At 37.0% G+C, this 21,749-nt stretch overlaps 1 protein-coding gene across 1 annotated transcript in view; it reads left to right on the top strand.

Moving 5' to 3' along the window:
• Nucleotides 1-1,068: 1,068 nt before the first annotated feature.
• Nucleotides 1,069-21,749, top strand: part of IFT88 (intraflagellar transport 88) — a 37,271-nt gene continuing 16,590 nt past the window's right edge. The window contains exons 1-15 of the mRNA XM_072405106.1: nt 1,069-1,134; nt 1,218-1,287; nt 3,404-3,494; nt 3,605-3,709; nt 4,324-4,426; nt 7,174-7,288; nt 8,294-8,525; nt 9,732-9,802; nt 10,668-10,754; nt 11,270-11,369; nt 15,908-15,994; nt 16,696-16,882; nt 17,840-17,948; nt 19,087-19,237; nt 20,062-20,177. Of these exons, the coding sequence (XP_072261207.1) occupies nt 1,089-1,134; nt 1,218-1,287; nt 3,404-3,494; nt 3,605-3,709; nt 4,324-4,426; nt 7,174-7,288; nt 8,294-8,525; nt 9,732-9,802; nt 10,668-10,754; nt 11,270-11,369; nt 15,908-15,994; nt 16,696-16,882; nt 17,840-17,948; nt 19,087-19,237; nt 20,062-20,177 (1,670 nt within the window). The 5' untranslated portion in view covers nt 1,069-1,088. The remainder of the gene's footprint in view (nt 1,135-1,217; nt 1,288-3,403; nt 3,495-3,604; nt 3,710-4,323; nt 4,427-7,173; nt 7,289-8,293; nt 8,526-9,731; nt 9,803-10,667; nt 10,755-11,269; nt 11,370-15,907; nt 15,995-16,695; nt 16,883-17,839; nt 17,949-19,086; nt 19,238-20,061; nt 20,178-21,749) is intronic.

Genomic DNA, 21,749 nt, shown 5'->3' with positions numbered 1-21,749 from the left:
AACAATCCAATAGGAAATATTCCGTTTAAATTAACAGTCACTTGAGCGGGGTTTTTGCAAGTTCTTTTTTTACAGAAAACTTACTTGGAAAGGCTTTCCCAAAGGTGCTTAGCTCTGTGAATAGTTACAGCAATTTTCAATTTTCCCTTTTTATTTCTATTGGACTTAAACAAATTTCAAATTCATTAAGTGGGATGGAAAACCCTAGATAATTGCCGAAAGCAAAAAAAAAAAGTGTGAGTGTTAAATCTCAGAATACAGAAAATGTGCTGGGAGAAATGTGTATGCTGCCATTAATGACCTGTAGGAAAATGCTAATCATATGACTGTTATGCCGATTTTCTGTATTAAGTAGGTAATGGGACTGGATAGAATTAATGTGCACATAAGGAACTTGCTAGCCATAAACTTGTTCCAGGTCTGTAACTCAAAATGTATTCAGTCCATTGAATCTGCATGACAGGCAGATACCATTTTCAGAAACAATGTCAGGAATATACACCTGCACATTTCTAACTGTACAGATATTTTTAGAATAACAAAGGGTTTAAACTACTGTTAGCTAAATTTATTCTGTTTGTGATCTACTGGGAAGATTGCTTTCCTCTTCCTATCCCTAATAATTACCAGGATGTGAGAACTCTCTAAATTGAGTGTAATTCAACTTAAAAAAATACAATAAATTGACATCCCAGTGTGGACAGAGGCAGTAATTAAACTTGACAGCAGGCCTGGCTATACATGAATATCTATGGGGATCTTATATGAGTTTGGAACACCAGAGTCTACCTATCTAGAGAGAAGACTAGAATGGGGAAGAATAAAACAAGATTAATATAAGACAAAACAAAACTTTCAAACTAAGCCAACATTAACATTGGTGTTCTGATATGAATATTCCTAGTGCATTAATCCAAGTATACAGGCTCATACATTTCCCCTTCAGTTCCTTTATCTGTATGTCTGGGGAAGGGGGATACTGCATGAGGACTGCTACTAAAATAGGGACAACTGTGTTATTTATATTACAGTAGAACCTTTGTATCAGTAAATATTTATATTCTTTTCAGGATGGTGTGGCTCGGCCAATGACAGCTGTTCGAGCAGCTGGTTACAGCAAGAGAGCTTTGCGAGGTAACTACATTTCCTATTAAAGAATATAGTATGCATTAAATAGATTAATTATTGAGGAGTCCTTCTTGTGCAACCCTGTATAGGTTCTGCTTTCGATCCCCTGGGTCAATCTCGAGTTCCAGTTTCTCCACTGGAAACCAAGAATGAAGATGCGTGAGTATTTGTTTTATTTGATTCCAGTAAAAATATTAGGTGCTTTATACATATAAATAAAAGCTGATGCAGCAGCATAAATATAATTTTCCTGTTAAATGAAACATTCACCTGGACATTTCCTTTATCTGCTTTTCTCAACAACTTCTGTTTTTTAGGTATCATCCAGGTCAGCATCTACTTCTTGGCCCAAGATGCTGGCTCATAGATGATACAAGTAAATCTTGGTCTCCCTGCAGTTCCTGGTTGTGTTCAGTGCATGTGACTTGCCACAAAGTTACAATATTGCACTGGGACTGAAAAAATGCTATCTTCTTGTCTGTAGCACACAGATGATACCATATCAGCCTAGGCATAGTCAACTAGAGATCCCTGACTGGTTTCAATAGGAAAAGGTTTACATTAATAAAAAATGATAGGGTTACAGTATTATTATTATACAGTATTTATATAGCGCCATCATATTACGCAGCGCTGTACAAAGTCCATAGTCGTGTCACTAACTGTCCCTCAAAGGAGCTCACAATCTAATGTCCCTACCATAGTCATATGTGATTAATGTAGTCTAAGGTCAATTGTTAGGGAGAAGCCAATTAACCTAACTGCATGTTTTTGGGATGTGGGAGGAAACCGGAGTACCCGGAGGAAACCCACGCAGACACGGGGAGAACCTGCAAACTCCATGCAGATAATAACCTGGTTGGGGATCGAACCTGGGACCTAGCGCTGCAAAGGCTGGAGTGCTAACCCCTGAGTATTCTATAATACTTTATTATTAAATTAGTGCAGTTCTGTAGATTTACTGAAAACTTAATTCTGTAAACCAGATGAATTGTTTTTTTTTTTTGTTGGTAAAATATCTCTGCAGGGTGCTATTACATAAGTATTTTACTGTTTTTCTAATAGTTTTGGATAGAGTAGAGACATATTCAAACTCTCTTCTAGGTTTTGCCATCTGCATCCCTTTGGAGTGATTTCATGTTACTTTCTGCATCATAAGCATAGCAGAAAATTGAGGAACAGTACTGAGAAGGTGAATCTCTCAAATAGGACAGACAACAGCAATGAAGACCCTACAAGGGTTAAAGCTTTCCCCATTGTATGAAAAATGTTTAGGCTTCAGCAATATATTGCTCAGGATCTTATGGGCATGTTTATATTTTACAATTAGTTACAGTTAATTATGAATGTCATGGATGTAAGCCATCTGTAATTTACCAAGCGTGCATAGGTAATGAGTAAATAAAGCTGTGATGTGTATTGAACACTAGGGGGGGCTGTTTACATGACCTGAGAAATGAGTGGTTTTGTTCCACCTGTAGAATACAAAATTCCATGATCTCCATCAGTCTTTCCCAACCCTAGAAAATCTATATTAAAATATTTTATATTATAATAAAAATTATAACAATAATATAATATTAAAATAAACATATTGGGAAACCCCTGATAAAAATATTCTATCCACAGCTAGTGTGAATATAGAATACATCCTTATGCTTTTAAAACTTAGTAAAGTAATGATTGCAGAAAAAATGCAGGTAGTGAAAACTGTAATTTCTGTATATATTAGTGGTCAGTGAGCATGTAACCTTTTATGCTGCTGGATATCAAGGAGAGCTTTCTTGCCTACCTGTGGTCAGTGTAGGTGTAGGTGGGAGATAAATGTACCACAGCCCATTTTTCTAGGAACATGCAATCTCTGGGGAATGCTGATTTAACATCTAACTCAGTGTTTTTCAACCAGGGTTCCTTCCGAAGTTCCTTCTGGGGATTTCTTGAGCCATTAACAGTTAATGACTCTCGGTTCTATTACCACTGATACCAATTATCTTTTTGGCCTTCTGTAAGGGTGACATTCTTCCCACTGGTCAGCAATGTAAAAGGCATTCATCCCACTGACCATCACACTGATGTACTGTGGGCAATGAATATAGTAAATATGACAGGGGTTCCCTGAAGACCTGAAAATTAAAAATGTCAAGAAACACTATTCTAACTTATATGTATAATGCTAATTCTTAAGTATATATGGCAAATATAACACCAATGGTATTATTATATATTATAATTGTGTGTTTTATGCTATCCCTAATTATGAGCATTCTTTTTTTAGACCAGAAGAAACGATTAGACAATTAGAGAAACAGGTTAATGAATTAATAGAAGAAAGCTGTATTGCCAAAAGTAATGGAGATTTAAAGACGGTGAGTTTATATTATTGTTTAACTTTCAACAATTATATTTCTGTTATAAAATATGTACATTTTGTCCAAGCTGTGAGTAATATCAAAATACTGTTAATCTGCTTTCTAAGGCCCTAGACAAAGCAAAGGAAGCTGGGAGAAAGGAAAGAGTTTTGGTCAGACAAAGAGAGCAGATTCTTTCTCCGGAGAATATTAACCTGGACTTGACATATTCGGTATGTATTGGTAGTGGGGTCTTATATAGTTGTCTTGTACTAATGGGGCTAAGAGGTCTGATTTAAAAAAACTCTGCAAGTCTGGAGAAGATACACTTTCATCCATGAAGGTGGGTGATCCAGCAAACCTGGAATGGATCTGGTCCAGGATTCAAAACATTTTTCTAGCTAAATGCAAATTATTTTGAAGAAATTCATACGTGGTTCAGGTACAGGTTCAGTGCTGGTACGTTTATTTATTTGTACACATCATTATCGGGCCCTTAGGTTTAGCATGTCTGCATCCAAAAACAAAATGCTGACACCAGCAACCAGCTAGTCATTCCTATTCATCATTGCCTGTTCATACTATATCCTGTTTTATCGTAATTTTGGATATATTATTGCAGATCTGTCATATTTTGAACTGAGGCTTATCCAAATGTCCTGATTGCCTTTACTAAGAGCATTCATCTACTGACATTGATTAACCTTTCCTCCATCCAAGCATGCAATTGTCCTCAACCCAGTATATATATATATATATATATATATATATATATATATATATATATATATATATATATATATATATATGTATATGTCTAGCAGTATTTTACTTATATGTTTACCAGGTACTACTGAACCTAGCCACCCAGTACTCTGCCAATGAAATGTATGCAGAAGCCCTGAATACTTATCAAGTGATTGTGAAAAACAAAATGTTCAGCCATGCAGGTATGTGCCTTAAATATTTTTTCCTTTAACAAACTGCAAATATTCTTTCCACTTGTATCAGCTGATTTTCTATGTATTTTGTTCCATGTAGGATATGTTATATCAATGAGTTCATAAGGTTCCCTTACATTTTCCCCGAAATCTGCCTATTTATTTAACAGTGGATTAGTAGTGTAATGATGCTAATTTATCGTTCATTGGACAGGTTAGAGGACAGGAAACACTGGAAGCTGCAAAGTTAAATTTGGAATTTGAGGTATTTTCTGTCTGTACTGCATGCAAGGACAAATCATGTCGTATACTTACCCGAAACTGATACATATAGCTTGCACTTTTTAGCTATTGTGCACAGTGTGACAGAAGGGGGCCATGCTCTCTCAGTTTACCATTGGACAGAAAGCGGGTTGGAAGTAAATAACACTTCTTTGCTTTTCATCCTCACACACAGAGGTGAGGCGTTCTGTAGTTCCTGTAGTAAACTGGGCAGGACTGATAATATTGCTTGACATACTAGTGCAGCACAACAAAATGTACAGGAAGGTACAAGCTCACTGGAGTTCTCAGTCATATGATTGGATCAACAGGTATTTTTATACTTTTAGCACAAAAATGCTTTTAAATGTTTATTAAACACACCAAACAGGGTAAATAAGCTGCTTGTCCTGCATACATTACCTACAGGTCAGGCTCATTGATCCTGATTTATTAAAGCTCTCCAAGGCTGGAGAGGATACACTTTTATCAGTGAAGCTGGGTGATCCAGCAATCCTGGAATGGATTTCTTCAAAGTCATTTGCAATTTGCTAGCAAATGTTTGGAGTCCTGGACCAGATCCATTTTAGGTTTTAGTGGATCACCCAGCTTCACTGGTGAAAGTATTATCCACTCCAGCCTTGGAGAGCTTTAAAAAATCAGGCCTATTGTGCTAATGTGCATCTTGTGTCTACGAAGGGGACTTAGCAGCAGAAATCAAATGTCTTAGGGAAAAGGACAGTGATCAGCTGGCTGGGAAGATTCATTTTGGACAATCAGCCCGTTCAGCCTTGGCCATGCAGCATTAACCTACACATATTCAATCATTTCCCAAATAATTCTGTGAATAGGGGGGAGGGTTAAGAAAACGTTTGTATTGTCTGTATCCACCTTTTAGTGGTCACTACTTTTGTCCCTGCCAGAAGCAATATCTGCATTGAATTAACCTGTTTGCTCTCCCTGTATGGGTTACCCCAAAGTAATTTGTTTTCCTTCTCTGGCTTTTAGAGAGTGTTTCAGTATGACTATTGTAAGGGCATTAGATTGAAAATTTCTTTGTAGGATGAGACTTTTTTTAGTGTATTCTATAAAGTCTTGCAGTATGTAAAGTGAGAGTTTTTGCATATTTACTGTATATTCATAAATATCTAATTTAGGTCACCGTAAACATGTTTTTCACACATCTATCACAAGTCATAGCTCAAGTTCCTGAAAATGCTGTTTTCCTGTTTGGGTGAATCTCAGGTTTCCTGCATGGGAGGTTACACACTGGGGCAGTTTTTCAAGTCAGGAGAAGACAACATTGGCACTGTGTACTAGTGGGACTTTGAACCTCAGGAATGTAGAGACATGCAGGATGTAAAACACACCAATTACATTTTTTTTTTGTATGTTTAGAATAAATTTACAACCACATTTGAAGAAAATTCTGTTGGTTAAATGACTATAAGCTGAACTCTATGCAAAAGACTAAATGCTAAGAATAAATATAAATATGGGAGCCGGGTAAAACCTGGTAAAATAATGTATTTTGCTCTATTTCATACTGCCCTGCCATACAGTCGTCTTCTATTTTATTTTGCAACCACAGGCTGTGGCAAGTCCTGGAACATTAGCAAAATGCAGTATCGTCTGCTTTCTGGGTATCTGGAGCACCAGAATTACAAAATCTTTTTCATGTAATTCATTTTACATACATGAATTCTTACTGTGTATTTAGCTGTTTTCATCAAGCTCCACTCTAAAGTGATCGTACATTTAAACATTCACAAGGTTTAGCTATTAAGACAAAGAAAGCAGGGCCCATTATACGAACATAATTCGGTTATTTAGAGAAGGGAGCAGAAAAGGCTTTTTTTAGTTAAAGTCGTCTGCATTATGGGCTGTATATATAAATTGTACCATCAGTTGGTCTGAAATTCGCTGCCAGATGGTCGAATCCCTTTACACTTTCCTTTTAGTTCATATTAAAACCATGGGCCTGATTTATTAAAGCTCTCCAAGACTGGAGAAGATTCACTTTCATCAGTGAAGCTGGGTGATCCAGCAAACCTGGAATGGATTTCTTCAAAGTAATTTTCTATTTGCTAGCAAATGTATGGATTACTGGACAAGATCTGTTCCAGGTTTGCTGGATCACCCAGCTTCACTAATCAAAGTGTGTTCTCCCCAGCCTTGTGGAGATTTATAAATCAGACCCAATGACTCATTCTGCCACCTAGTGACCGATCGTCAAAAGTGCACAGCTGTCACAATAGTAAACAAATGAATGGGAAATAAAAAAATATGAACAAATTTAGTCTTGCCTGGAATTTCATTTTTAAAAGGTTTTCAAATTGAAGTACAGGCTAATTTATAAACTTGTAGTACTCCATGAGATTTGTACTGATGCTAAAATTCAAGACTCTACTATTCCTAATTCTACTATTGCTACAAATGCAGAACTGCTGGGCAACACTTTCCTTGGAATTATTTATTCAATCCTTTTTGAACAGGTCGCTTGAAGGTCAATATGGCCAACATTTATTTGAAACAGAAGAACTACTCCAAAGCAATAAAATATTATCGTATGGCTCTTGATCAGATTCCTGGTGCACACAAGGAGATGAGGTAAGTGATTCTTAGCCTTGGAGAGCTTTAATAAATCAGGCCCAAGGAGTCTGGGGATGTAATGACAAAGGATCACTGGTGTGAAAAAATATTGTATCCTAGTGCGTGGATGTTTTTTTTCCCACATAAATGTATTTATCTTATCACTCACAATGACAGGGATTAGCACATAGTATTATATTGCCAGGAATAGCTTAAGCAGTTGCAGCAGAATAAAAGATCCAAACCATGAAAGGTTTGTAATCTCTACCATGGATAACCCTTCTCCCTGTGGGAAATAATTTATTCCTATTTACAGTTACTGAGTAATGTAGGAAACCGGTACTGAAAAAATATGGACGGTGTTGGTGGTCCCTAAGCCACCATTAAGCACAACATATTTGCTGCATTTATTAGTCATTATTTCATCAGGGTATAATTTTTGCTCTTTTAAACTACCAGTGAATCAAAGCATCAATAAAAAGGACACCAGGGCTCCATAAATGTAGATTTTATTGAAGCATAAAATGCATTACAACTGCATGTGCTTGTTTCATGTGGCACTCTTTCCATTTATTCAGTTTATACCCAGTTGAATATGGAAGTTGTTGTTTTTCTTATTGTCAAATTGCTGCTTTTTGTCCTTCACTTTCCTTTACCACTAGATGCAGGGAAGGCCAGGGATCAATAATTCAGTATACTTGGTTTTTATTAAAAATGTGAAACCCTGTGTAAAGTTCCAAGTTTTCAAACATTCTGGATTATGGAGTGTTGATCTACTTCTCTAAATGTAAAATAAATTTAGAAAAGGTTGGATTTAGTGTAGTTGAATAGCATTAAATGGTAGTAGTGCAGACACACTCCATACACAAATATCCTGAATGAATTCCTATTCTAAATTGTGTATTTTTATTACGATGTGTATACAAAACTGTTGTAAACCCTGTTGGTTTACAAATGTTGTGCTATCAGCATTTATATAAAAATTGTATCCAAAGTAATTTCATTTACTCTTTTTCTGTTTAGGATTAAGATAATGCAGAATATTGGGGTGACTTTTATTAAAACCGGACAATACACAGATGCTATTACCTCCTTTGAGCATATCATGAGTGAGTCTCCAAACCTGAAAGCTGGCTACAACCTGATACTGAGCTATTTTGCTGTCGGAGACAGAGACAAAATGAAAAAAGCCTTTCACAAGCTAATAGGTGCACCTCTGGGAATTGATGACGAAGAAAAGTATATTTCACCTGGTGTAAGTCAGTGTTGCTGTTATTGTGTGCTGCATAACCAAAACCCAATACAGTGTTTAGCCTAGATACTCAATTCTGGGTGGAGGTCAGAAGGTAGTGTGTCACTTTACTCTTTTTTTGGGGGGGGGTCTCAGCTTTAATTCACCTTTTCTGAAAAAAAACTGACACTTCTTTATGCCAGTATCCCTAGAAGATCTTTGTGACCTTCAGCAATTTGGCTCCAAAAGGATATGCTGCACCTCCTAGAAAGGTCCTGACATAATATCACGCCTAGGGCAGGTTCAACAAACCAGGCCTGAATCTCAACACACAATAGAATAGTCACATGAAGTCTTTAAGAACTTTACAACCATCCCTTCTTTTTGGTTAAAAAGTTAGGTCAGATATCCCCCTTTCCATTTCACTTCCAAACAACCACATATTTTCAATTTGCTGGGATAATAATTTTTATATTATTAATTACGACCTAAAAGTAGTGGATGGTTCCTACAAAAATGACTGCTAAAGACAACCATCCCTTCCTTATCTTGCTGTGTACACTAGCCTTTCTGTCCTCTTGCAGTGTGACTCCAGCTAAGTGAGCTCTCCAAGGCTGGGGTGGATACAAATTCATCAGTGAAGCTGGGTGCTCCAGCAAACCTGGAATGGAATTCTTCAAAGTCATTTGCTAGCAAATGTTTAGAATACTGGACCAGATCCATTCCATGTTTGCTGGATCACCTAGGTTAACTGATGAAAGTGTATTCTCTCCAGCCTTAAAGAGCTCTAATAAATTAGGCCCAGTAAGAGAACTCTGGGCCAAACTCTAGCAAAAACACCTGAAATTGTTGCTGTTATCATGTGCATCATAAACAGCCCTATCAACAAATTCTTGATAAAATGAAGAAGGCTTATTCACCCACCACTTGTGAGTCGTCTCAGTTTGTTCTCCCTCTCTTTTCTCTCTCTCTCTCCTCTCTCCTCTCTCTCTCCCAGTAGGTGAGTTGCCAGGTGATCTCAATGCATTAAGCAATACACAAGATACATCATAAGGGCAAACCTGGGATCTTAGTGGGCTGAGCTTTCTTTTAAAACTTTTCAAGAAGCCAAATTGTGATCTAACTTGTATGCTGTTTCCTTTTTTTACATTTTGTTTGTTGTATTTACCTAATATATGATTAGCCAGGTTTACATTTTCGCACCATTTACCAGTGTTTCTTTTTTTCCAGGATGATCCGCACACTAATCTTGTAATAGAAGCTATTAAAAATGACAGCCTGCACCAAATGGAGCGTGAACGGTAATTTATCTTGTTTGTGTATTATTGCAGTTAAGTTGACTAATAGGAACTGCTTCAATCCACAAGGTGACAATAATAGATATCATCTTGTAATAAAAAGAACATTGATGTAAAGTTATCAACCTGGAACTTAAATAATATAAAATATATTATAAATAATAAAATATGTATCTGTGCCTCCCTCCCTGTCAAAGCACTGTTTAAATTTGCCACAGTACTTTAAGGGAAACCAATGTTTATATTTCTTTCTCCTTTTTTTATTTTTTTTTTGTTTGTACATATTATTACTTCCATCATCTGCTCTTGATTTGAGGTTGTAACCTCTGTCCAGTTTTTATTGCTCTGTGAGTCCCTAAAAAAGGATTCTACTTATTGATAGAACTGGAAGTGACAAAATATCTCCACAGATTCATATAGCAAAAACAATGGACAGGGGCTTTACCCTTTACCTCTCTATCCAGAACTTAATGGAAAAGTTTTTTTTTTGTTTTTTTTCAGGATGAGCTATGTTAAATGAGGTTTCAGGGTTATAAAAGTATTTTTTTTTCCACACAGTGGGTTAGGGGTGCAAAATACACACCTGTCAGTGGATTCCTGGTATTCAGTTTTCACATTTTCTGCTTGTCCTTTTCTGTAGTGCAACTTAAAATTCAAATTCCTTGTATGCATGCCAATTGATTCTGCCTTCTGCTTAGATTGCTCATCCTCTGACAATTAGTAGCAGATATTTTGAGACACATCAATGTGCAGAATATAAGGGGCCTTCTTTATCGATGTATTTGCCTTCATATGGAAAAGAGCTTGTCAGAAATGAGGACCCCCATATCTTAGCTTTCCTGTCACACTGATAGTATTTTTTCTCTAGGAAAGCACTGGCTGAAAAATACATCATGACTGCAGCCAAACTGATTGCACCAGTTATTGAAAATTCTTTTGATGCTGGCTATGACTGGTAAGATGTTTTTAGCTTTTACATATGTATCTCTCTTAACAAGAACTCCTTTTGTTCACAGGCTTGTAGCTCAATCTGCAAATTTCTTCCTTGTTTAAAGAGTACATTGCCAATTAAAGCTGAATTCTATGCAAATATGTAAAGACTAAAAAGATAGTGACAAAAATGCATTAAATGTGAGTATTGGAATATGTGGTGTGCCTCTTGTAAAGCATCATATACACTGGAAAAGGGACTGCAGCTATTGCTTAACAGCTGTAAAGTAAAATCTGTTCTACAACCTGTCTGTGCTGTCTGGCTGGGCTTTGTAAGTAGACAGGAAAAAAATATTTTGGCAGTTAAAACAGAATTAGAGAATCTGCTGTCAGCATTTTGTTTTTAATCTGGAGTTATGCTCTAAGCGAAGTCTAAATTGATGTTAATATATATTGTAGGCAAAACGGCAATACCTACATACTTCTTGTAACTGTGTGAGGGGACATAACTATTTATATTTGTTTTATTTGTCTTTGTAGGTGCGTTGATGCTGTAAAGACATCACAATATGTGGAACTGGCAAATGATCTAGAGATTAATAAAGCTATAACATATCTGAGACAGAAAAACTTTTCCCAGGTACATAATATTTTTTTTACTTTGAGATTTGTCTGACTGCCGTGTAAAGAAAACTTAGACAAATCCTTGATGTAATGTAAGCAAAGTGTTTCCCAAACTTGTAATTTCTGAAATTAGGTATATGTGGAAGAGGGCTAAAAACTAGAAGTCCTTCGCGTTTATAGTGTAGTACAGTCACACTGTTGTGACTGGCTGGACACATGACGTTCTTTATCCCTTACTGCATTGTAAACAAACTCAGTTTCTTAGTTGCTGTCTTTTATCCTTGATCCTCTTTGGGTTGAACCATCTCATGAATGTATCATCTACCTGTGGGACATTATCCTGTTCTACCCCACATACGTTTTAATACCCCTGAGGAAGCCTTTATTGGGCGAAACGCGTCAGGTAATCCTACCAAGCATCTGCTATTATTAACTATGGACATACCTCATGGACTCAAGGAGCAACTAAGGCTCTAAATGTTCATTCACTGGTTAGACTTAATCTGTCTAGTGCCACTATATGGCCTATACCAGCAAATAATATGTAAATATTTTTGTTATAGGCTGTGCCTATTCACAGTAAATATATCTTTACTAGGGGGTGCTGAGAAGTTCCTGGCTTTGCCCAGAAAGAAGAGAGCCAGAGTTATGAGATAACACATTTATTCAACATATTCACCCCTGATATTGATGCACTTGGTACAGCATAGTTGCAGCTTTTCTAGACCGTTCAAATAAAAGTCCTTTGGTTGGGCCGCAAACCAGCTCTCAGCAGCATCTTTAACGTCAGAAATGTTCTCAAAACGTTGCCCCTTCAGGTGTTTCTTTCGAAGGGGGCAGGTCAGGTGAGTGGTGGGGGTGGTGGACCAATTGGAAACCCAGGGTGTTCAATTTGGCAGCCAAAACGTTGGACGTGTGCGCAGGTGCATTGTCCTGCAAAAAAAGGATCCCATTGGTCAACTTTCCACAGTGTTTCGTCTTAAATGCCTCCTTCAGCTGGTCCAGGAGGTTAGCATAATACTGCCCAGTGATACTAGAGCATTGAGGTAGGTAGTCCACCAACAAAATACCGTCTTTGTCCCAGAAAACGGACGCCATGACTTTTTTGGCCAATTTTTGGGTTCGGAACTTCTTCGGCCGCAGGGACCCGCTGTGGCGCCATTCCTTTGACTGTTCCTTGGTTTCAGGACCATAGATGTGGAGCCAGGTTTCATCCTGAGTCACCTCCGTCAAAATGGGCCAAAACGGCTTTGGATGCTTCAACTCGTTCCTTTTTCTGATCACTGTTCAAACATTTTGGTACCCACTTCGCTGAAAGCATGCGCATGTCTAGGATAGTGGTGATAACAAACCCAACACGCTCCCATGAGATGTCTGGGCTATCTTTTTTGCGGATATTCGCCGGTCCTCAATAATCAGCTCATGGACAGCATTGCAGGTTGCCGGGTCAGATGAGGTTGGGGGCGCCCACTGCAGGGCTCTTCTTCAACGGTGAAATGCCCAGTCTTGAAACGAGATATCCAGGTTTTGACAGTGCTGTAGGAAGGACACTTCTCCCCTATTGTTTGCGACATCTCTGTGTGAATGTCCTTTGCTGACTTTCCCTAGGGAAACAAAAACTTCATGATGGCCTGTAACTCCCATGACATGAAACTTGCTTGGCTTGTTGCCATCACAGCTTCTCACTAAAAGAAAAAACAGTTTTAAGAATCGCAAAGACCTGATATTTGCACAGTTACATACTAGGATATTAGGCTGGCATATGCCCCACACTCATTTTTCTATTTCATCTGGAATTGGGCAAAGCCAGGAACTTCTCAGCACCTTCTCGTACATGACAAAAAAAAAACCCTCTGTTCTTTTTCCTTTATCTTGAATGTTTATTTCTAAATTACTCTCCATAGTTAAATTCCAAGCTCTCTTTAGTGTATGGTACATAGCTTCTGTGATCACATGTTGCGCTCACATCTAGCTCTAAAGCTTTGTTAGCAATGATGGACATCATAAGGAGTACTGTTATTAGGCCATTGTGCATTAATATTCTGATCCATGAGCACCATCCAGTCCTACTTTGTTCAGTAAAATACTAATATATTAAACACCTTTAAACTGTCCTACCTTGCAAACATACCTGGGTTCCCAGGAAGTGAGTAGGATGATGCATGATGTCATTTAGCTCAGATTAGCCACATTGAAAATCAACTACTTTAGTCCCCTGTAAAGTAAAAAAATGGAGAGGGGAATTTAACTCAAAAGCACGTTCAAAAAACTAAAATACTAAAACTCAGAACTATGACGCTGTATGTAATATTTTAATTTTCAGGGTTGTTTTACTGTTATCCTTTTTTTTTTATTATAATAAATATATTTTTCTTTCTCTGTCTTCTCTACCCTGTCAGTATGATATGGTATGTACTGCTCCATGACCACTATGTAGATATAGTATGTAGAATAGATGCAAAGGTTATGGTGCCAGCTAGCCTGACACAAAGGCAAAGGAACCATTACCCTGGTTTTCAGAGCTTATTGTCAATGCAATCCCAAGGCATGGCAGTTTAAAAAGCCTTGTTTTGCATTGTGACAGTTCACACAGAAATTGCTGCGTTCTATTGTACTACAGTGCATGTTAGGTAAAAATAAATTTGTGTTAAAAAAAAAAAAACACAAAAAATGTTGCAAACATCACCAAGAAATGTCAATGTATGTGTTGACATGTGCATTGTCGTATAAATATAACTTAAATCATAAAGTCAAAATTTTGCTTAAGTATAACCCTATTTGCTAAAATCTCAGCTTTTACAAAGCTTGATTACAAAAGCTGTTTTTATTATTTATACCTGCAGCTCTCATTAAAACAGTACCTGGTTATCTTTCCATGAAAGTCTTTGTTCAGGCACTGACTGTCCTAGGGTGAGAACTCTGTATCTGTCTCCCAGTTGTGTTCATAACTTGTTGGTCTGACACACAAGCTTCAGATAGAGATTATGATTATTATTGTTAATAAACAGGATTTATATAGCTCCAACATATTACGCAGCGCTGTACAATAAATAGGGGTTGCAAATGACAAACGAATACATACAGAATAAGAGCTTACAATCTAGAGATAAAACGTTTCAACACTTTAGGCAGATATGGACCACAGTTTTTACCTTCACCATTAGGAAATCCCGTGTTTTTGTGGGTTTCTTCCAGGTTTTCCGGTTTCCTCCCACATCCCAAAAACATGCAGTTAGGTTAATTGGCTTTCCCAAATTGACCTTAAAACTGTGTTAATGACATATGGCTATGGTGGGGACATTAGATTGTGGGACAGTTAGTGACATGACAATGGACTTTGTAAAGTACTGCGTAATATGTTGGTGCTATATAAATACTGGATAATAAGGAAAAATATGTTGCAGGAGATAGGCAGCACTGAGAAGCCACATAGAATGAAACAAATAATATTTTGTTAAAATAAAAAATTGCTGTAATTTTAGATGCAGTGCTTCAGCAAATTATATGTTGTAGTTTATGGTTTATTCCAAAGTTTTTATTTTAACTAGCTGTCTGGCCCCATCCCACAACTTTTTATTAGTTATAATTAGAAATAGTTGGTTTCCAGTGATTGAATGCTTTAATATCCAGTAAGTAGTTATGTAAGGTGGGAGGAAACATTGTAATTTCCATCATGTTTGGAAAAGCTTGGGATTTGCTTATTATAGAACTTTGTTCTTGAGGCTCCTGGGACACTAGTAAAGAGGATTCAAAATATTTTCAGGCATCTTTGAGTGTATGTATTGCATTGGGGCTACAGTATAGATCTAGACATGCACTATGCAAAATATTTATTAGGTTAGGCATTTCATTAGAGTTTGAAAAAAGAAATGAGTATTGATCATGAAAAGCCGTTCTTTTTGTCAGTCAAGCGCAGATAGGAGTGGCGGATGATCTGTGGTCATATAACTTTGTACCCCATTGAGAAATACAAAGCTAGTTGGGGCAGTGTTATGATCGATTTTGGATTTCTGCTGATATCTGTTCAATATATTGTGGTGCAATTAGAAAAATAACAATCATTTGCTGGATTGAGCATACATCTAACAGATCATTCCTGGCATAAATAAATATTCAAAGCAAATGCTGAGGGAAGCAGTGGAATACAGAGGCATGATGAGAATAGACCTGTAAACATGTCACCAATATATTACTAGATCTTCCTTTCATCTGTCTGTATAATCTGTATATTCTGAACAGACCATGACAGGACAGAAAAGTCAGTCACCCCCATTAGACTGATTACAGGTAAGTTAGGTTAAAGACATAAGCTAAGATCAAGTTAGTCTATAGTTCACAAATTTATTGTGCATTCAAAACTGAGACCTTTTTTCTGTTAAGTTTGAAAGTCAAATAAGAGATTTTAATATTGAAAAATTTAGATTAGGCTGGGACATGACCATTGCTTTTTTTTTTGCTACAGTAATGTTTTTTTTATTTAAGCCAGCAGTAAGAATTTGTGTGATAAGTAACGCATGTTCTATAATCACTACATGTCCTCATTCATCTCTTTAGGCTGTGGAAACCTTAAAAATGTTTGAGAAAAAAGACAGTAGAGTGAAAAGTGCAGCAGCAACCAACCTTTCCTTCTTGTACTTCCTGGTAAGTAAAAGCTTTGAGGTCTATCCTGCATACATAGTTAGAACCTAAAGCAGATCTAAACTGAAAAAAGAACACCAGGTGGTAGTCATATTTACCACTATTATTTTGTCAAATAACTAACTCCCTGGTGGCTTTTTGTTTCCGCTCTAAACTATGTGTTGCATATGTAGCCACACACAGAGCCAGCCACCAGGGATAATGTAACTCATGCTCATGCGCATGGGTTACATCATACATTGAAGTCCGCCATTGAGCCAGGGGTGAAGATGGCAGCTCTCTATGATGCAGAAATGACAGGTACTGGACCTGTCATCGCTGCAGAACAACTGAACAGGGTGTGTGCAATAATCAGCAACTATAATCAACCAACCAAAATAATCAACCAACCATCGAGTTTAGTTCTGCTTTAAATAGTGTATATATGGAACAGCTGATTTATTATTTTTTTTAAGCAATATGGTACTGAACTATAAAACAAGAGTTTGGAATCATCTTACAACACAAGTCTAACTACTTGTTAAAAATACATTCTATTAGTTCAATTTACAAAGTTAACACCTCAATATATATATATATATATATTCATTCACACACACACGCACGCACGCGTACGCACATACACCTCTTGGCAGAGAGGGTGGGAAGAGGAAAAGGGGCAACTTTTTTTTAATAGTACTTACTGCCATTATCATTCCCTATAGGAAAACGAGCCCACCCAGGCGGACCTGTACTCGGATTTAGCTGTGGCTGCTGACCGATACAATCCATTAGCACTTACCAATAAGGGAAATGCTGTGTTTATAAATAAAGACTATGATAAAGCTGCAGAATATTATAAAGAAGCTTTGAGAAATGACTCATCCTGCACAGAGGCTCTATATAATCTTGGTAAGGAGACCTGCTTATTCATATTTATCTTACTTTTATGGCTGTGATCTGTGTGATTTTACTAATATGTTAAAGATGGCATCCTGAAGCACTACTCGGATCATTTGCTCTCTGATCATCTTCAGCTAAAAGGGCTAAAATGAGAAGCTGTCAAAAAATATCACTAAATATAAGGGTATGATGCACTCTACAGGTAGGGTTAAAGGTAACAAAGTTTCTCTTTTTTGAGCTTTTTAAAATTGCTACAGGATTTTGCAAAGATCTTTCTACTTTATATATTGTATGCAAGAGAGTGCTGAATCTGGCCTGTTAGAAAAGTTTGAATATGGCATGAAGTACCTAAATGGTATCTGTCAAATATGTAAGTATGCAACAGATGAGAGTGTTAACTCGGATACAAATAACATAATAACAACATATTAGCATATATATATATAGACAACAACACAGTTTACTACATATGGCACTAATAATCATAAAATATATGCTACATTGTGGAGTCAGCAATGTCTCCTCTGCTTAATGCTACTGAGAAAACTCCGGAATATTAGACATGTTAGTCACATAACATTTAACTCTTGTCCTTGTAACTTTTTTTTTTTTTTTGGTTCTCCCTTTACTCCACAGTCAGAAGAATAATGCACGTTTTTTTAAGGCACACTACTGGGCTTTTTAGGCATGCATTTTCTGATCTGCTGGCTACCTACAAAGAATTGGCCTTTGTAGGTACCAGGGCTACCTACAAAGAATTGGCCTTTTAAAATCTCAATTGCTGTATGATACTACAAAAATGGTCAGTAGGAGTAGCAGGGTGCTTCCTTGAATTTTGTGATGTACTCCTCAAGCTAATACTTTATTTTCTCTTGCATTCCCTGTCTCCACTTTACTCATTAAAATTGAATTTTGTGTATTAGCCTCCAATAAAAAAAAAATACCTTGTACTAATTTCCATTTCAGGTTTGACGTACAAGAAATTAAATCGCCTCGAGGAGTCTCTGGATTGTTTTCTTAAACTTCATGCAATCCTCAGAAACAGTGCACAGGTTCTTAGTCAGATCGCAAGCTTGTATCCTTAAAGAAGATTGTGTTAAATCGGAGTTGTGCTTTACGGGCGAGCAAACTTTCTGAGCCATGTCTATGTATATATGCATCCTAAAGCAAACCTGTTCTTTGCCTGCCCCTTTCAGATACCACAGCTCACAGTGAGGATTTTTTTGCAACAGAAGCAGTACTGTCAGTCTTGTAAACAGTGAGCAGGACAAGGTATGACCATTGCTGATCGATTAACAACAACCTTGTGACAGTCCTGATAGATGTGCCACTGGCTTTCATGTGCCACCGGTTCAAGCAGTCACAGCCTAGATGAGAGTGGCTACTTGACTGTAAATTCAGAAGCATTGTAGCATTGCTGTCACCCTGTCACAGTAAGCTGCATTTGGTGGAATTCACTGGGGGGATCAACTGGTGTTTTTTACCCTTTTAGAGGGACTAAGAGAAATTTAATTGAAACTAAAGCAGAACTAAACTCTCTTCCCCTTGCTCATTCCTCAGTACCATCATCCTAACCCAGTCATTTTCCAGGTATGGGATTTTAGCTATCTTGATTGGCTGTGTTGGAATAACATAACTTTCACATTATGCAGGGTTCACACAATGAGCTGCACTTGTACATTTTAGAAAAGGTTACATAAAGACCAGTATGTTTGTTTTATTGCAGAAGTGACATAGCATGTCCATTGAGCAATAAAAAAGCTACCTGCTTGCGATTTTTTTTTTGAATTTTAGGTTGGTTAGTTCCACTTTAGGTGCTTTAATACATAATTTGTAATAGGGGACCAAAGGTCTATTTTGAGTGGAGCTTGGTGACATAGCACCTTTACGCTAATCACATGCCCTCATTTATCAGGTGATGGGAACAAAGGAGGGAAATGGGTACAATCCCAATCTACAGGAGACTGACGGTGCCCGTGCTTCTTGTTAGTAATAGTGGCCGCAAAAAAGAAAAAAAACAGATTGGAAGGATGTCTCCAAAGGGGACAAATGCAGCAATACAAAAATATTTATTACTATTTTTTCACTTTTGAGAAAATTCAGACTTTCTTCTAGGAAATAGGGAAAATCTTATTATGTCGTCTGAAACCAATGATCCTTTTCTTTACCTTTGGTTTATTCTTGTTTATTTTTCCTGAACTAAGCTTGTGTAGGTATGAGTTGCTTGAGGATCCCAATCAGGCCTTGGAATGGCTAATGCAGCTCATTAGTATAGTTCCTACTGATTCACAAGCACTGGCTAAACTTGGCGAATTGTATGATACAGAAGGTGATAAGACACAAGCCTTCCAGTACTACTGTGAGGTAAGTGTTATGTTCATTTACATGCATCAACCCATGACAATGCCATGCATCAACATTTACATTCCCAAAACATTTACTGTATTCTTCCTTTATCTCTAAATCCTTTAAAAAAAGTTTTATGTGTACATGAAGAAAACATAATGTAATAACCTAAAGAATTTAATGATACCCCGTCAGATTACTAAACTATTCAGAAGACCAGGATCTTGCAAAAGAAGAGCTAGTAAACTCACTCCTTCATAGCTTTGTTGATCAGGGATTCTGACTTTGCTTTGACTTTGCTGCAGGCAAGTCGGAAAATAATTTAACATATCAAGAGAAGATTTTTTTAAAAGCCTGGCATCTAGCATTTTTAACAAGTAGTTTACAGCAAAACTGCCAAGGAACTATTTTTTTTGTTTGTTATTAGGATGTGCAATGGCAGCCAATGTATTCATTTAAGTACGTGTTTTTCTCAAAAACTCCCTAAAATATGAGCAGGGCCAGCTTATGCTATGTAAGCATGTTTTTTAGTAAATGAAGCATTATACCTTTGTAGTGTACTCATATAATTTTACTGTTTTTTCTTTTAAACTGCACTTACACTCAGGATATTTGTATCACTGAGTGGGTAAACAGCAGAGCAGAACATAATTCCTGTCGTTCCTGTGAACCATAAACATTCCTCCTCATCAGGCTGGTTTACACCCAGTATACATTGGCTGCATTCATATGTGACTAATTGCTGGCAAGCTCAGCCTTAAATATTTACATGGCTAAGATTTTCCACAAGTGCCAGAAAAAGACGTTATTTATGACTGAATTTTTTTTTTTTTGCTTTGCAGTCATATCGCTATTTCCCCTCAAACATTGAAGTAATTGAATGGCTGGGAGCCTACTACATTGACACACAGTTTTGTGAGAAAGCCATTAAATACTTTGAAAGAGCTGCTCTCATACAGTAAGTATAGCTTGCAGCAATGCTCAGTATGTAAACGACGGACTCTTATCAATCTCCTCTCTGCCTGCTGCAGGATTACAGGGTGCTAAATTCTCTGTCTAGTAGAAAGTGATTTCAGTTAAAATAACTTTAGTGATATGCAAATGTTGAGCTTTCCTTTAAAAGTTAAGTTTCACCGCGGCCATTCCTCCATATGTGATGGCCAACCTCATTGACTAATAGGGAATCTTTAGAGGTGGGAATGGACAAAACTTGACTTTTTCCTGCAGTGTCATGATTTGCATGTACCATTAGCTATTTTTTCTATCTTTTCCCAAGCAGTTTTCGCAGATTATATATTTTCCAATTAAACATTTTTATTTATATAATATTATATGCACCCGGGTTTGAAGAGGACCTTCCACTCAAATAGAAGATCCACCTATGCTGACCAGGCCCCCTCACGCTTCTCAAAGTACCTACCATATGTGGGTGAAAAAAAAACTAGTAATTAAAAATATACTTCCCTTACCTTCACATTTAGCATCCAGTGGGGTCATCGTCCTTCTAAATGGAGTCTTGTAAAAAAAGCAGAGCAAGCCAACTTGTGCGAGTAGACACCTTGCAAATTGCAAGTGCATCTTCTCATGAGATTTCTACAGGACTCTTATAATCATTCTTGTTTAGGCTCTGCAGGTAGTACACAAGGATGGATTAAGTGGAATAATAACTGCCATTCCACAGGTATGTTTTTTCAATTACTTTCTGTAAGAATGTTGAAAAGGGAGGGCAGCTTAAGAAGACCACTTTTTTGAATAGAAGGTGTGCTTTAAGGACTTCTGAGAAGTTTGGTTATAATTAGTCTGTCCTTCTCAGTCAGAACGGACGTTTAGATTTGCATGGCAGGAGAGGTGTGTTGACTAGGTTCAATGAGCATATCAAAGGTGGAAATACAACCCATCACAGCCAATTAAAAAGCTTCATTTCTTTTCAAAACTCCAGTAAAAAAAGAAATGTCTACAATCAAATTCATGTGTTCTGGTTTTTATACATTTTTTTAACAAACTTTTTTTAAACCGCTTTTTTATACAAGTTACTGTTGTGCTGTTACACTATGATTATTTTTTGTATACAGCATACAAAAATAAACAAAATGTGACTGGCTGATATTTTCATAAGGTTTTGAATCAAGCCATTGAACTAAACTGAATCAGCTCTTTTGTGCTGTGTAATGTGAGTGGGAAGAGCATGACATGCACACAGAGAGTCACTGTTGTCAAAGCCCATGGTTACCCTGCGACACTTGAGTCAACAAAAATAAATTATATGCAGAGCTGTGTTAAAGTACTTAGAAATACTTTTATAGTGTAGCCTACATTCCTCAAGGAGAGGAAATTTAGTTTATAAATAGTAGTCATACCTAACATATTCCTTTATACACGTCCAGGTTGAATCCATTATGCACAATCAAAATGTTAACATTTTGCTGAAATCCGTGTTTTCTGTCTACAGTGATCTGCTGCTGGCATTGGTGACTCTATAGTGAAACAAAAATGAAGTTTAATTTATTTGGTTTTGTTTATTCAATAAACT

This window comes from Pyxicephalus adspersus, chromosome 1 (assembly GCF_032062135.1).
Source record: "Pyxicephalus adspersus chromosome 1, UCB_Pads_2.0, whole genome shotgun sequence".
In the NCBI taxonomy this organism is placed as follows: domain Eukaryota; kingdom Metazoa; phylum Chordata; class Amphibia; order Anura; family Pyxicephalidae; genus Pyxicephalus; species Pyxicephalus adspersus.
The sequence above is the reverse complement of the archived record's forward strand: the minus strand, read 5'-3'. Positions and strand labels throughout refer to the sequence as shown.